Genomic DNA, 13,976 nt, shown 5'->3' on the forward strand with positions numbered 1-13,976 from the left:
CCCACCACCCACGTCTTCTGGGTCTGCTCTTGATCAGGGAGCTCCAAGCCCTGGCAGAGGAGGCAAAGCCAGGCTGTGAGCTGGCTGCCCTCCGAGGCCGGGGCAGGGAGCGAGGCTGCTCCCCAGCCGGCACGGCCGCCTTGGCTGCCGGCAGGGTTTGCCCAGCTGAGGTCTCTGTGCCCAGCCTGCTGTGGGCTTTGCTGTGGGGCTTGGTGGAGCAGCAGTGTGAGCTGCTGGTGATGTGTGCTGGTCCTTCCCTGGCAGGGCTGTGGACATCCTGAGGACGGCGTCGGCCACCAGCCACATGCGGCTGCTGATAGCCCGCGACGACGACGCCAGGTAAGGAGGGCACCTCCCGCCGGGCAGGGGCACCCTGGCGCTTGGCAGCCCCTCAGCTGCCCTGCCTGGGGCCTCATGCAGCTCAGAATCCCCTTGGCCAAGGGTCTGCACCGGTGGGAACCTGCTGGAGCTGTCATGGGAAGGGAAGCGCAGCTCGGTGGCTCCCGGCCGCAGCCCTGGCTCCAGCCCAGGCTGTGGCAGCTCTGGGGAGCACCCAGGCCAGGAGCAGATTGCTGCTTCCCCAGCGAGGATGAGAGCAAGCTCCAGCCTTGGCTCCTTCAGCTTTGAGCTCCCTGTGGCTTCTCATCAGTCCTGGGGGTGCTGGGAGACAGCAGCTGGAGAGGAGCCAGGGGGTGCCCAGGGGAGCAAGAAGGGCAGCAGCAGCCTGGCCTGGAGCAGCACTGGGGTGGCAGCAGGAGCAGGGCAGGGATGGTGCCCCTGGGCTGGGCACTGGGGAGGCCACAGCTTGAGTGCTGGGTTCAGCTCTGGGCTCCTCACTGCCAGAAGGACCTTGAGGAGCTGGAGCAGGGCCAGAGAAGGGCAAGAGAGCTGGGGAAGGGTCTGGGGAAGAGGGCTGGGGAGGAGCAGCTGAGGGAGCTGGGGGGGTTGAGCCTGGAGAAGAGGAGGCTGAGGGAGACCTCCTTGCTCTCTGCAGCTCCCTGAGAGCAGGCTGCAGCCAGCTGGGGCTTGGGCTCTGCTCCCTAGGAGCAAGGGACAGGACCTGTTTGGTCTGGAGAAGACTGAGAGATCTTACTCATATTTACACATCTCTGAAGGGTTTGGGCAGGAGGCTGGGGCCAGGCTCTGCTGAGTGGTGCCCAGGGACAGCACAAGGGGCAAGGGGCACAGGCTGGAACCCAGGAGGTTCCATCTGAAGAGGAGGAGAAAGTTGTTTGGTGTGAAGGTGCTGGAGGCCTGGAGCAGGCTGCCCAGAGGGGCTGTGGAGTCTCCTTCTCTGCAGACTTTCCAGCCCCACTTGGATGTGTTCTGTGTGAGCTGGGCTGGGTGCCCCTGCTCTGGCAGGGGGGGCTGGGCTGGATGACATCTGGATGTCCCTTCCAAGCCCTCCCATTCCATGATTCCATCCTTCTATGGCAAGAGGCAACCACTTCATTTCCCAGCCAGAGCCCCTGGAGCATGTTCCCTGCCCTCACCCCAGGCTGGTCTGCTCCCAGCTCCTCAGGCCCCTTGCCCTGCCTCCTGACATCCTAAACTGCAGCAGCTGCTCTCCAGGGCAGAGGCAGAGTGGCTTTGTGGGCAGCCCCAGCTCCTGCCTGCATCTGCCAGCAGCCCTCCCTCAGCCTGCCCAGGAGCTGCTGGGAAAGCAGGGATGGGAGCCTGGGAGGGCAGCAGGACTCAGGCTGCTTGGTTTGGGGTCCTGCTGGAGGTGCCCTGGCAGGAGCCTTGGGGACAAATCCCTTCAGGTCTGTCCTTGGGGAAAGATTTGCAGAGCTGCCTCCTACATAATCACCTCCCAGGAGAACACAGCCCCAGGATGAAGGGCTGTGGCAGCAGGGAAGGATTCTTCTGCTTTCTCCTTGGATTACACACACAGAGGCTTTCTCTTTCTTTCCTGGCTGCTCCCTGGTGTGCTCAGGCAGGGGCTGAGCCTGGGTGAGCAGCCAGTCCTCCCTCTGGGGGCCTCCCTGGCTTAGGTTGGAAGGGACCTCAGACATCATCCACTCCACAGGCAGGGACCCCTCCCACCAGCACAGCTTGCTCAGGGCCTCATCCAGCCTGGCCTTCAGCACCCCCAGGCAGGAGGCAGCCACAGCCTCCCTGGGCAGTCTGTGCCAGAGGCTCCTCAGCCTCACACTCAACAACTTCTTCCTCATCTCCACTCCAACCCTGCTCTGCCTCAGCTCCAAACCCTTCCCCCTCCTGGCTCAGACCCCCTCAGGAGAAGTCTCTCTGCAGCCTTCCTGCAGGATCCCTTCAGGTGCTGGCAGCAGCTCTGAGGAGCCCCTGGAGCCTTCTCCTCTGCAGGCTGAGATAAGCAGCCCCATGAGCATCCCATGGGTGAAGGGCAGCCTGGCACCTTCTCAGCACCCAGCAAAGTGGCTCAGGAGAGAGGGAAGCTGAAGGCTGGGGTGGGGGGGAGTGCAGACCCCAGAATCCCAGCATGGGGGAGGCTGGAAGGGATCTCTGCAGATCATCCAGTCCAACCCAACCCCTCTGGAACAGGTTGCCCAGACCAGTTGTGGCTGTCCCCTCCCTGGAGGTGTTCAGGACCAGGCTGGATGAGGCCTTGAGCAGCCTGGGCTGGTGGGAGGTGTCCCTGCCCGTGGCAGGGGCTTGGTGCTGGATGAGCTTTAAGGTCCTTTCCAACCCAAACCATTCTGTGCTGCTATCAGTGGCCTGCACAGGGCTGGAGGGGGGGTTGATCCAAATCCTTGCAGGGGGAGACCACCACTGCCCCCTGTGCAGGCTGAGAAGGCACAGAGTGGTTTGTTCAGTTCCAGCAGGGAGTGGAAGGGGAGGCTGAGGGGAAGGCAGCATCGGGGCAGGGACAAACACTGCTGACAGCAACCTGAAATGCTGCCTCCAGCCTTAAACTCTGAGCCATAAGCTCTGAAGCCTGTGGATGGTCAGAGCTGTCCTCAAAGCACACAATCCCCAAATGCCAGCAGGGTAGAGCTGGAAGGGAGCTCTGGAGCTCCCCCAGCCCAAGCCCTGCCCCAGCAGGGCACCCCCAGCACCCTGCCCAGCAGCACAGTGCCCAGGGGGGGTTGGAAGCTCTCCACACCAGGAGACTCCACAACCTCTCTGGGCAGCCTGCTCCAGGCCTCCAGCAGCCTCACCCCAAACAGCTTTCTCCTCCTGCTCAGCTCCAACCTCCTGCCTGACACTTGCTGCCCCTTGCCCCTTGTGCTGGCCCTGGGCAGCACTCAGCAGAGCCTGGCCCCAGCCTCTTGCCCCCCACAGCTCCTTTAGCTCTCGCTGAGCATTGCTCAGCTGCCCTCTGCCTCACAATGCCCAGCTGGGGCAAGGAGACTCCACAACCTCTCTGGGCAGCCTGCTCCAGGCCTCCAGCAGCCTCCAAGTCTTTCCTGCTGGTGCTGAAGTGCAGAGATGCTCAGCTGGAGGTCAGCAGCAGCAGGCTGGAGCACACCAGGCGTGCTGGGGGAGGCAAGGCAGTGGCTCAGCCCTTGGAAGCCAACCCAACCTGCCTGCCAATTTTCCCCAGTGACTCAGCTGAGGAGCATCTCCCTCTGGTTGCCCTGGGGTGAATTTGACTCATCAAGTCTATTATTTGTCCCTGGAGTTAATTACAGGCCCCAATTACTTTGCTCTCTTGCTGGGACTCAGTCCTGGCTCTAGCAGCTGCCTGCTTGCAGCCCTGCTGCTGAGGGTAGCCATAAGGCTGGGGCTGGAAGCAGCAAGCTCAGAGCTGCAGCTGGACACTCTGGCTTTGGGGGCTGGCTGGCTGGGGCTGCTTTTGGCCCCTGCTCATCCAGGATGACTTTATTGCATCCACATAATTACTGTTTATTCATCTATTCTCCACCCCCAGAGTTCCTCCTTCCCCTGCCTGCTGCAGATATCAGCCTGGTCTTACAGGTTTGTGCTGCACCTCCTGGGCCTGGCAGGATGAAATGCTGCAGGCATCACATCTCCATCTCCACACCAGCTGCACAGCCAGCCCTCTGCAGCCCAAAAAAAGAGGGGCTTACACTGCCAGCCTGAGAGAGGTGGGGTTGTCCTGCTGGGAGAAGGCTCCAGGGAGACCTCAGAGCAGCCTCCCAGTACCTGAAGGGCTCCAGGAGAGCTGGGGAGGGACTTGGGACAAGGGCTGGCAGTGACAGGATGAGGTGTGATGGCTTTGAGCTGGGAGAAGCTGGATTTAGATGAGACATTAGGAAGAAAGTCTTCCCTGTGAGGGTGGTGAGGCACTGGAACAGGTTGCCCAGAGAAGCTGTGGAGGCTCCAAAGCTGGAAGTGTTCAAAGCCAGGTTGGATGAGGCCTTGAACAACTTGGTCTAGCAGGAGGTGTCCCTGCCCATGGCAGGGGGCTTGGAGCTGGATGATCTTTAATGTTGGATGGGAAACTTCAACCCACCACACAGAGTCAGGCTGGACACCAGGAGGGAGCTCTGCACAGGGAGGCTGGGGAGACTCTGGCACAGGCTGCCCAGGGAGGTGGTGCAGGATCCATCCCTGGAGACATTCAAGATCAGAGTTGCTGTGTCCCTGGGCAGCCTGCTCTGGCTGGAGCTGTCCCTGCTGCCTGCAGGGGGGTCGACAGGATGCCCTTGGAGGGCCCCATCCAAGCTGTGAATCTTTAAGGTCCCTTCCAAGCCAGGCTGAGGTCCTATGGCCCTGGTGAGAAGGGGTTGTGGGGTTGATGAGGCTTCCTCAAGACAGAGTGAGGAGAGCAGGCTGCTGTCTGCAAGTGCATGACCCATGGCACCCAGCACCCAGGAACCTGCAGAGGGACTCCTGCCGGAGCTTGTGCCCAGCCTGCTGGGAGGGCAGGGCCACCCCTTTGCCCCTGCACCTGACAGTGGGGGCTCAGCCCCTGGCTTTGGTCATCTGGACACTTGGTGCTACGCAGGAAGGTGGTGCTGGGGCTGACTTTGGCAAGCCTGGAGTGTCCCAGGGCCAGGGGCTGCTCTCTGGGGACAAGCAGTGAGGCTGAGATGTGCCTCTGCAGGTCACAGCTTGCCAGGCAGCCAGGGCAGGCAGAGCCCAGCAGTGCTGGGAGGTGCAGCAGGACTCACAGCTCAGGACTGACCCCAGCCTTGAAGCTGGACAGGGGCTGGGCCAAGGAAGGTTGCTCCTTGAGGGACCTCCCAGCCTGGGGTTCTGTGGCTCTGTGCAGCCCTGCCCCCACCAAAACTGGCCCAGGATGGACTTGGCCTGGCCCAGAGCATCATCCCAGCCAGACAGCAGTGGGACTCATGGAAACATGGCCTGGATAGGGCTGCAAGGGACCTGTGAGGCTCAGCCAGTGCAAGCCCTGCAGCCAGCAGGGACAGGTGCAACCACAGCAGGCTGCTCCCAGCCCCAACCAACCTGCCCTGCACTGCTGCCAGCCATGGGGCAGCTCCCAGCTCTCTGGGCAGCCTGGCACAGGCTCTCCCCACCCTCAGCACCAAACCTTTCTCCCTTCTCTCCACTCTCAGTCTCCCTCTTGCAGTTCCAACCATCCCCCCTTGGCCTGCCCCAACAGGCCCTGCTCAGCAGTCTGTCCCCAGCTCTCTCCTGGCCTCTTGGAGCACTGCAAGGCCACCAGGAGGTCTCCCTGGAGCCTTCTCCTCTGCAGGCTGCACAACCCCAACCCTCCCAGCCTGGCCTCCCAGGAGAGGGCTTCCAGCCTCTGCCCATTTTGGTGGCCCTGCTGCAGCTGCTGTGAGCTGGGCATGAGCCAAGCTGCTCTGGGTGCTGCCTTTGCAGTGCTCTGGGCTCACACTGCAGGCTTTGGTTTCTTTGGGGACAATCTCTTCACTCCCCTTTCTGCCCCCAGCTCCTTTCTGCCCCCAGCTCCTTTCTGCCCCCAGCTCCTTTCTCCCCCAGCTCCCCTTTCTGCCCCCAGCTCCTTTCTCCTCCCAGCTCCTTTCTCCCCCCAGCTCCTTTCTGCCCCCAGCTCCTTTCTGCCCCCAGCTCCTCTTTCTGCTCCCAGCTCCTCTTTCTGCTCCCAGCTCCCCTTTCTGCCCCCAGCTCCTCTCTCTGCCCCCAGCCCCTATCTCCTCTTTCTGTCCCCAGCTACTCTTTCTGGCCCAGCTCCTCTCTCTGCCCCCAGCTCCTTTCTGCCCCCAGCTCCTCTTTCTGCTCCCAGCTCCCCTTTCTGCCCCCAGCTCCTCTCTCTGCCCCCAGCCCCCATCTCCTCTTTCTGTCCCCAGCTCCTCTTTCTGTCCCCAGCTCCTCTCTCTGCCCCCAGCTCCTCTTTCTGCCCCAGCCCTGTGGCAGAGCTGAGCTCCCAGACGCTCTGCTCTCCCATCACCTCTGCTGTAGGCTTCACCCTTTGTTCTCCCAGGACCAAAAGGGCAGCACAAAGGGGAATCAGGAGCTAAAGCAGCCGCAGATTGCCCCTCAGCTGCTTCATCTGGAGCAGAGTCAGGCTGCCGCTGCCTGGCTGCTGGCAAACCCCACACCGTGGGGCTGCCTGAAGGTTCTGCAGCTCCGGGCTCCCTCCCAGGGATTCTGCTGCCCTCGAATGCCTGCGTGGCAACGAACAGGAGCAGGGGAAGGCAATATTCAGATCAGCTTTCCACCTGACACCATTCACATTGACTTCTTCCTTTTCTTTTCCTCCGAACAAAGCCGGGCAGCCCCGGCCCGCGGGCGCCTGGCAGGGCAGAAGCCTTTAGCCAGGGTCACATTTTACATATGAAAGACAGCTTCTGAAGCTCCTCGGTGTCTGAAGGCACAAAGCAAAGCCCTGCTGGCATCCCTTCATTAATGGGCAGCAGTCTGGGCACCGGCTGCCTGCCGGCCGCCTCCTCCGGGGGGCAGAGCCCAGCACGGAGTTAATTGTGGGGAGGGTGACACCAGAAAGCGCGCTGCTGGCCGTGGGGACGAGCCTGGCTTTCACCTTACTCATGTGTTTGTGCCCTCGGTGGGCCCGGGGCTGGCAGCAGCCAGCGGCAGGGCAGCAGCCGGGGCCGCGGCGCGGTGCCAGAGCCTTTAGTCAGCGCAGCTGGGAGCTGCTCCCGCAGGCTGCTGAGCGAGCAGCGACCGCCGGCCCCGGCTGCAGCGACCGCAACCCCTGCTGCAGCGACCGCCGGCCCCTGCTGCCGCGACTGCAACCCCTGCTGCCGCGACCGCAACCCCTGCTGCAGCGACCGCCGGCCCCGGCCGCGGCGACCGCAACCCCTGCTGCAGCGACCGCAACCCCTGCCGCGGCGACCGCAACCCCTGCTGCCGCGACCGCAACCCCTGCTGCAGCCACCGCCGGCCCCTGCTGCCGCGACCGCTGGCCCCTGCTGCCGCGACCGCCGGCCCCTGCTGCCGCGACCGCAACCCCTGCTGCAGCGACCGCCGGCCCCTGCTGCCGCGACCGCAACCCCTGCTGCAGCGACCGCAACCCCTGCTGCAGCGACCGCCGGCCCCGGCCGCGGCGACCGCAACCCCTGCTGCAGCGACCGCAACCCCTGCCGCGGCGACCGCAACCCCTGCTGCCGCGACCGCAACCCCTGCTGCAGCCACCGCCGGCCCCTGCTGCCGCGACCGCTGGCCCCTGCTGCCGCGACCGCCGGCCCCTGCTGCCGCGAACGCAACCCCTGCTGCAGCGACCGCCGGCCCCTGCTGCCGCGACCGCAACCCCTGCTGCAGCGACCGCAACCCCTGCTGCAGCGACCGCCAACCCCTGCTGCCGCGACCGCCGGCCCCTGCTGCCGCGACCGCCGGCCCCGGCTGCCGCGACCGCAACCCCTGCTGCGGCGACCGCCGGCCCCGGCTGCCGCGACCGCAACCCCTGCTGCAGCGACCGCAACCCCTGCTGCAGCGACCGCAACCCCTGCTGCGGCGACCGCCAACCCCTGCTGCAGCGACCGCCGGCCCCTGCTGCCGCGACCGCCGGCCCCTGCTGCCGCGACCGCAACCCCTGCTGCGGCGACCGCCGGCCCCGGCTGCCGCGACCGCAACCCCTGCTGCAGCGACCGCCGGCCCCGGCTGCCGCGACCGCAACCCCTGCTGCAGCGACCGCCGGCCCCTGCTGCCGTGACCGCAACCCCTGCTGCAGCGACCGCAACCCCTGCTGCGGTGACCGCCGGCCCCGGCTGCCGCGACCGCAACCCCTGCTGCGGCGACCGCCGGCCCCGGCTGCCGCGACCGCAACCCCTGCTGCAGCGACCGCCAACCCCTGCTGCCGCGACCGCCGGCCCCGGCTGCGGCAACCGCCGGCCCCTGCCGCGGCGACCGCCGGCCCCGGCTGCAGCGACCGCAACCCCTGCCGCGGCGACCGCCAACCCCTGCTGCCGCGACCGCCGGCCCCGGCTGCAGCGACCGCAACCCCTGCCGCGGCGACCGCCGGCCCCTGCTGCCGCGACCGCAACCCCTGCTGCAGCGACCGCCGGCCCCGGCTGCAGCGACCGCAACCCCTGCCGCGGCGACCGCCGGCCCCGGCTGCGGCGACCGCCGGCCCCGGCTGCCGCGACACAAACGCTGGCCACAGCGAGGGGCAATGCTCCGGCCCTGCCTGCCCTTGCTTCCGAGCAAGCCTGGCAGCTGGGACTGCTGCTAGGGGCTGTGCTGTTCGGCAGGGCTCAACGAGAGCTGCCAGGCGTGGGGGGTTCGTGTGAGCGAAGGGCTTCAGCCCCGGGGTTAAGGTCATCACTGGCAGAGGCTCTGAGAGAGAGCATCTGGGGAAAGGGTAACAGTGCATGGCCAGCCCCAAGCAACCCTCTTGTGACAGGACAAGAGGTGATGGTTTGACCACAGAGACACCCAGCCCCAAACAACCCTCTTGTGACAGGACAAGAGGTGATGGCTGTGACCACAGGGACACCCAGCCCCAAACAACCCTCTTGGGACAGGACAAGAGGTGATGGCTGTGACCACAGGGACACCCAGCCCCAAACAACCCTCTTGGGACAGGACAAGAGGTGATGGTTTGACCACAGAGACACCCAGCCCCAAACAACCCTCTTGTGACAGGACAAGAGGTGATGGCTGTGACCACACAGACACCCAGCCCCAAACAACCCTCTTGGGACAGGACAAGAGGTGATGGTTTGACCACAGGGACACCCAGCCCCAAACAACCCTCTTGTGACAGGACAAGAGGTGATGGCTGTGACCACAGGGACACCCAGCCCCAAACAACCCTCTTGGGACAGGACAAGAGGTGATGGTTTGACCACAGAGACACCCAGCCCCAAACAACCCTCTTGGGACAGGACAAGAGGTGATGGTTTGACCACAGGGACACCCAGCCCCAAACAACCCTCTTGGGACAGGACAAGAGGTGATGGTTTGACCACAGGGACACCCAGCCCCAAGCAACCCTCTTGTGACAGGACAAGAGGTGATGGCTGTGACCACAGGGACACCCAGCCCCAAACAACCCTCTTGGGACAGGACAAGAGGTGATGGCTGTGACCACAGGGACACCCAGCCCCAAGCAACCCTCTTGGGACAGGACAAGAGGTGATGGTTTGACCACAGAGACACCCAGCCCCAAACAACCCTCTTGGGACAGGACAAGGGGTGATGGCTGTGACCACAGAGACACCCAGCCCCAAACAACCCTCTTGGGACAGGACAAGAGGTGATGGCTGTGACCACAGAGACACCCAGCCCCAAACAACCCTCTTGGGACAGGACAAGGGGTGATGGCTGTGACCACGGAGACACCCAGCCCCAAACAACCCTCTTGGGACAGGACAAGAGGTGATGGCTGTGACCACAGAGACACCCAGCCCCAAACAACCCTCTTGGGACAGGACAAGGGGTGATGGTTTGAACTCAAAGAGGGAGATTCCTACTGGAGGGAAAGAAGGTTTTGACAATGGGGGTGGTGAGACCATGTCCCAGGGGTCTCCCAGGGAGCTGGGAGCTGCCCCATCCCTAGAACCAGTGCAGGTCAGGTTGGTTGGGGCTGTGCAACCTGCAGTGGCTGCAGCTGTCCCTGCTGGCTGCAGGGCTTGCACTGGGTGAGCTTGGAAGGTCCCTTCCAGCCCAAACCACTTTGTGATGTGTATGAACAAAACCCCAGCTGCTGGTGGCTTGGTAACCTCTGGCAATGCCATGGCAGCTCCATGTCAGTAGGTCAGGGAGGGCCAAGGCCACCAAGCAACCTCTGGCAATGCCATGGCAGCTGCATGTCAGTAGGTCAAGGTCAGCAATGAGTCACTTCCAGGCACACAGAGGCTTTGTGGGCAGTGGGACAAATTCTGCTGAGGTAAGGTCCATCCAAGGCTCGACCTGGGGAGCCACAGAAGACCAAAGCCCTGTCCTGCTGCTGGAGGGTCTGCCATCCTTCCACCTTCTCACTGCTTTTGCATCCCCTCCAGTGTGTAATGCTGTGGAAGCAGCAAGCTGGAGAGTTGAGTGGGAGGTGTTGGGGCCCCTGAGCAGGGTGCTTGGCTGTGGGCTTAGCTGATAGAGGCCATGGTGTCGATGGTTCCACTGAGCACTGTGTGCCACTGAGGCTTCCAGCTAGCATGGCCTGGGCTGAATGAGGCCTGCACTTGATGGCAAGATGAGATAAGGCAGGCAGTGGCCTTTGAAGCTGGGTAATGAGCTGGTTGGCCGTGGGAAGATGTCTCTTGTGGGGAGCACTTCCAGCAGGAACCTGAGGAGGTGATGATTCACCCAGCGCTCGGTGCTGCTGGCTCTCATCTGCCCAATAAGCAGGTGGCAGCTGTGCTGGTGACACAGCCCTGGTGACACAGAGTCTGCTGCTGCCTGAGAGGAGCCTCCTGGCTCAGGACCCTTTGCTGTGGCTGCTTTCCTAGGGCTTGATGACTGGAGCTTGTCTGGCTGGCAGGTGCCAGAGGTAGTCACTCATCTCCAGGCTTCTCCTGTGGCTAGAGTGTCAAGAAGGCAGCTTCCCATGGGGATTCCCTCCTGCCTTCAAAGCAGACACCAAATGTCCCTGCTCACAGCAAGGACACTGTCAGGGTCTCTCCCCAGTGCCTGGCTGCTGATTTAATGGCACATGTGAGAATCACTCACCCTGGAGCTGTCCCTGCCCAGGGCAGGGGGTTGCAACTAGCTGATCTCCAAGGTCCCTTCCAACCCAAAACCATTCTATGAGGCTGTGAGTCAGAGAACCCCAGAACGTTAGAGGTTGGAAGGGACCTCCAGAGATCACCAGGTCCAAGCCCCCTGCCAGAGCAGGATCACCCAGGGTGGTCTCTCTGCCAGGTCAGACTGCTCAGGTAGTGTTGGGTTGTGAAAGGAGAGGACCCCATGGTTGCAGAGGGACAATCTCCTGAGAGCATTGAGGATGGGCAGGGATGGGCACAGGAGGAGCATGGGCTGGGGGCTGGGCTCTGCTCCCCAGGCTCAGGGGACAGAAGGAGAGGCAATGGCCTGAAACTGTGCCAGGGGAGGGTTAGGTTGGAGAGGAGGCAAAATGCCTTTGGTGGCAGAGTGGTCAGGGCCTGGCAGAGGCTGCCCAGGGAGGTGGTGGAGTCCCCATGCCTGGAGGGGCTGCAGACCCCTGTGGCCATGGCACTTGGGGGCCATGGTTTGGTGCCCATGGTGGGGTTGGGTTGGTGTTGGGCTGGCTGCTCTGGGAGGGCTTCTGCAGCCCAAACAGTTCCCTGAGTCTGTGATGCTATGAAAGGGAGGTGGCAGCTCAAAGGAGGGCTGCAGAAAGGAGGCAGGGGGTGGCAAACCTGGTCAGGGGTTGGCTCTGGAGGGGTTTGGAGCTCAGCCTGCTCCAGCCTGGCCAAAGGAAGGTCACAGAGCAGCTCACCTGCTGTGCACAGGTCGTCAGGGTTCAGCGAGGAGCCAGCAGGCCTGGGGGGTTGGGTGGTGGTCAAAGTCAGCCTGGAAGGGAGGCTGTAATGAAGGCCTTGGGCACCATGCCAGCTGCCCAGGGGAAGCTGGGGGTGGGGGGAGAGGTTGCTCTGCAGGCAGCTATTAGAGGCAGCACCGAGGTTTACCTCCAGACGCAGGGGGGGAAGCTCAAGGGCTTGTGGGCTGCCCTTTCCTCCCTGCTCTTGAATTCTCTGCCAAGCCCTTCTGATCTTGGTAGCAGGGAGTGTAGCCTGTGCCTGCAGCTCCACTTGCTTCAGCCAGGAGCTGCTGGCAGCAGGGCAGGAGCCTGTGCTGCCCCAGAACACTTCAGGCACATAAGGTCCTTGCAGGTCTTCTGCTCCCAGAGTTCAGCCTGTGGTGGTCAGGGAGGACATCACCATGGGGCTGCTTTGTGGCATCTACCCCAGAAGCCATCTCCCACCTTTGCCCCAGCAAGAGCTAGGAGGATCTGCTTTCTGTCCAGGAAAGCAGGGCCACGAGGAGGAGCAGAGGGCTGGAGCTGCTCTGCTCTGGAGACAGCCTGAGAGGGTTGGGGTTGTGCAGGCTGGAGAGGAGAAGACTCCCAGGAGACCTCATTGTGGCCTTCCAGGATCTGCAGGGGACTCCAAGAAAGCTGGGGAGGGACTTTGGAGGGGGTGAGGGAGGGATAGGACTGGGGGGGATGGAGCAAAAGTAGAAGTGGGGAGATTGAGATTGGCTGTGAGGAAGAAGTTGTTGGCCAGGAGGGTGGTGAGAGCCTGGCACAGGCTGCCCAGGGAGGTGGTGGCAGCCTCCTGCCTGGAGGTGTTTGCAGCCAGGCTGGAGGTGGCTGTGAGCAACCTGCTGCAGTGTGAGATGTCCCTGGCCATGGCAGGGGGTTGGGGCTGGCTGAGCCTTGAGCTCCCTTCCAGCCCTGACAGTGCTGTGATTCTACAAAACCCACAGAGGATAATCTACATTAAATTGCTCTGGAAGGAGTCACAGAGGCCAAGCAGATCTGGGTGATGTCTGCAGAGCTCCTTCAGCCTGTGTGGTGTGTGAGGGTAGCCAGGGGTGGCATTATCCCAGCTGGTTCCCTGGAGGAGCCACAGGCAGAGCTCCTCTGTTCATCTGCCCTTTCCCATGGAGGTCAGCACCAGTGCCTGTCCTTAGGCTGCTCCTCAGCTTCTCCTCTCTGTGTGATTCTGCCCCTGGGCTCTGCTCTGCTCAGACCTCACCTCCAACCCTGCCTCCAGCTCTGCTGGCCCCAGCAGCAGAAGGACACAGAGCTGCTGCAGAGAGGCCAGAGGAGGCCCCAGAGATGCTGCCAGGGCTGGAGCAGCTCTGCTGGGAGCACAGGCTGAGGGAGCTGGGGCTGTGCAGCCTGCAGAGGAGAAGGCTCCAGGGGCTCCTCAGAGCTGCTGCCAGCACCTGAAGGGATCCTGCAGGAAGGCTGCAGAGGAACTTTTGCTGAGGGGGTCTGAGCCAGGCCAAGGGGGAAGGGTTTGGAGCTGAGGCAGAGCAGGGTTAGAGTGGAGCTGAGGAAGAAGCTGTTGAGTGTGAGGCTGGGGAGCCTCTGGCCCAGGCTGCCCAGGGAGGCTGTGGCTGCCTCCTGCCTGGGGGTGCTGAAGGCCAGGCTGGATGAGGCCTTGAGCAACCAAGCCTAGCTGAGAGGTTCTCCTTATGCCTGAGGAAGCTCTGCCTGCTCCCCACCTCTCCGGGGAGCATCAACCCTCCGGACTTGGTGGTCAGCCGCTGCCGTCCGAGGCACTGGCTGGAACTGGCTGCTCTTTAAGATCCCTTCCAGTCCAACCCATTCCCTGGCAACCAGGTGGGGAATAGTTTCTGCTGCCCCTGTCCTGGCTTTGCTTGCAGGAGGGAGTTCTCTGAGCTCCTGGAGAAGTTTGGCTCCCAGAGCAACACGGGCTCGGCGCGGAGCTCGCCGGTGCTGCCCGGCGGCGGTGAGTAGCTCACACTGCTCCGGGGGGCAGGCAGGGGGGGAAGCAAAAGCCTCTCCCTGCTGAGAGTTTTCTTTCTCCCTGTGGTAGCTGGAAGGAGGTCTGCTTGGCTGTGTGTAGGGTTGCAGAGGCATGGCCAGGCCTGCCAGCACACAGCTAGGAAGCCTCCTCGGGGTGGGCCAGGAGTTGGGTTGGGGTTGGAAGCGCTTCCCAGAGCCTGCTGAGGCGGCACAGGGGCTGAGCCTCCCCAGCGGCAGCCTCTGCAGCTGCAGCCCCCACAGCCTTCCA

General features: G+C 63.1%; 1 protein-coding gene across 1 annotated transcript in view; it reads left to right on the top strand.

The window, feature by feature from the left end:
* LOC128897191 (syntaxin-binding protein 4-like) overlaps window positions 1-13,976 on the top strand; it is a 93,420-nt gene that overhangs the window by 33,861 nt on the left and 45,583 nt on the right. The window contains exons 5-6 of the mRNA XM_054161260.1: window positions 265-339; window positions 13,606-13,691. Of these exons, the coding sequence (XP_054017235.1) occupies window positions 265-339; window positions 13,606-13,691 (161 nt within the window). The remainder of the gene's footprint in view (window positions 1-264; window positions 340-13,605; window positions 13,692-13,976) is intronic.

The sequence above is a fragment of the Dryobates pubescens genome, chromosome 4 (assembly GCF_014839835.1).
Source record: "Dryobates pubescens isolate bDryPub1 chromosome 4, bDryPub1.pri, whole genome shotgun sequence".
Classification (NCBI taxonomy): domain Eukaryota; kingdom Metazoa; phylum Chordata; class Aves; order Piciformes; family Picidae; genus Dryobates; species Dryobates pubescens.